This window comes from Octopus bimaculoides, chromosome 19 (assembly GCF_046866305.1).
Source record: "Octopus bimaculoides isolate indiv1 chromosome 19, ASM4686630v1, whole genome shotgun sequence".
NCBI lineage: Eukaryota > Metazoa > Mollusca > Cephalopoda > Octopoda > Octopodidae > Octopus > Octopus bimaculoides.
Window position 1 is genome coordinate 7149711 of NC_142946.1, and position 2036 is coordinate 7151746.

At 35.3% G+C, this 2036-nt stretch overlaps 1 protein-coding gene across 1 annotated transcript in view; it reads right to left on the reverse strand.

Moving 5' to 3' along the window:
- Window positions 1-719: 719 nt before the first annotated feature.
- Window positions 720-2036, reverse strand: part of LOC106871525 (transmembrane protein 14C) — a 6143-nt gene continuing 4826 nt past the window's right edge. The window contains exon 4 of the mRNA XM_014918023.3: window positions 720-939. Within this exon, the coding sequence (XP_014773509.1) occupies window positions 891-939 (49 nt within the window). The 3' untranslated portion in view covers window positions 720-890. The remainder of the gene's footprint in view (window positions 940-2036) is intronic.

Genomic DNA, 2036 nt, shown 5'->3' on the forward strand with positions numbered 1-2036 from the left:
AGGTGTGTCCCCACTTCTCACCTGTATAAGGAGCAATTTAGTTGAACCATATGGTTAAAACAGTTTCCCCACAGTTAACAGTAATTAAATTTTGAGCAGTTATTTCTGCTTTCCATGTTTGACAGGTTAAATGCATGCTACACAAGGATGCAAATATGTATACATAGAAATAATAGATTTTGCTTAGCCCTCGCTGTATAAATATGCTTAAGAGTAAAACCTTAAGCGAGTACAGAACATATCAATTAATTAATGAATGACAAAAGAACAGGAGCTACATAATCAGCTTCACTAATTTACAGCTGTTTCTCTAAGTAGCAGTGCACTCAGAGCTAAGTGCTTCTGCAACATCTGATAGCTTCCTCAGAGTCATAGATATTGTAGTATAGGAGGCAAAAATTGATAAGCATTATGTAAGAAACAAACAAAATCTACTCTGAGTATTAAATTTTCCAATACCACCAAATACCTCTTAAACTGTTGCCTGTATCTAGCTCTCAAAATTTTAAGTTTTGAGATATTCAACATTGTGTTGAATATTACAGAATTGTCATAGATAATCATAAACGCAACTGGTCTGATGGTACATTATAGAAATGTCTTTTTTTTTCTTCTTTTTCTCTAAATATACAGCAATATTCATTAAATACTTTATTTCTGGACAGTGTCAATAAGTTTTGAAAAGATATACAAAACAAAACAAACCACTCAAAAATACATTGGATTTAAAAAAAAGAAAATTTTATTGTCAAAAGCAGAGAAGCAATTCAGTTCTACTAAAGAATGATTTTTATTATAATTCTTTCTCCCCCCCCCCCCGCCCTCCTTTCAGTACGGTGAGTTCCTCACTAATGATGATTGATATTGTTCCCTCTCTTGCACCAAATTCTTCAAGTCTTCATATAAAGGTTCATACCATTCCGAAGTGAAACAAGTGTGCTGGAAATAAAAATAGAAAAAACAAATGTATGGCTTTTTGAGCTTTATTAGTTTAATTATTCTTAGAAAAACAAACGAACAACGGGTAATTAATAGATTGGTTGAGTATTTGACAGAAATGCATTGCAGTATTTCTTTTGGCCCCTTTGTTTTTTTATTAAAAGCTGGCTGAGATCAACTTTACTTTTCGTCCTTTTGGGGCTTAATAAAATACAGTACCAGTAACGAAGTGGGGGGGGGGGGATTGATTATTTCAACCAACTCCCCATCTCCTAATACATTGCGGGCCTTGTGCCTAAATCAGAAACCAATAGAGGGCAGTGATTTGGCGGATGCTTTGAGATACCTGAACCTAGTCTCTGTGTTCCGATGACTTTTGACAAGTAATGCTCTCAGTCAGTGTTTCTCAACCAGGGTTTTCCTCCCCTCCCACCTTATGGACCCCTTTGATTGCCACTTTACTGAGATGGACCCTCAGAGCCATCCCAGGTTTTAAAAAAATCCCGTTATATTTTTATAATTAAATATTTAGGAATTGTGTATATATATATATATATATATATATATAAAATTTATTTTGTGTATTGTAGAAGAAAAACCATTTTATTGAAGATGAATTTTAGTAACAAAATCTCATCTGGATTCTGGTTGAGAACCATTGCTCTAGGTAGTAGATAATAATCAAGGGAGATAAATCTAATAGAGTTATTTCCCTTTGCAAAATGGACAAATAGCGAGAAATAGACTGCTAGTTACAGCACTGAAAACAGTTATATCTGGCCAAAATAGTATACTTGTTTTATGTTCAAACCAACCGGATCAAGCCTCTCACACCTACCCTACAATCATTATCATCATCGTTTAACATCTGCCTTCCATGCTGGCATGGGTTGGATGGTTTGACAGTAGCTGGCCAGGCAGGAACCTGCAGCAAACTTCTGTATCTGTTTTGGAATGGTTTTTACAGCTGGATGCCCTTCCCAACGCCAATCACACTGCAGAATCTTGAGGCTACAAGATGATGCCTGATTAATTCAAAATGATGTGAAGATAAATGAGCATCACATTTGACAGAGGAATCTGAATGCCAAAGGATT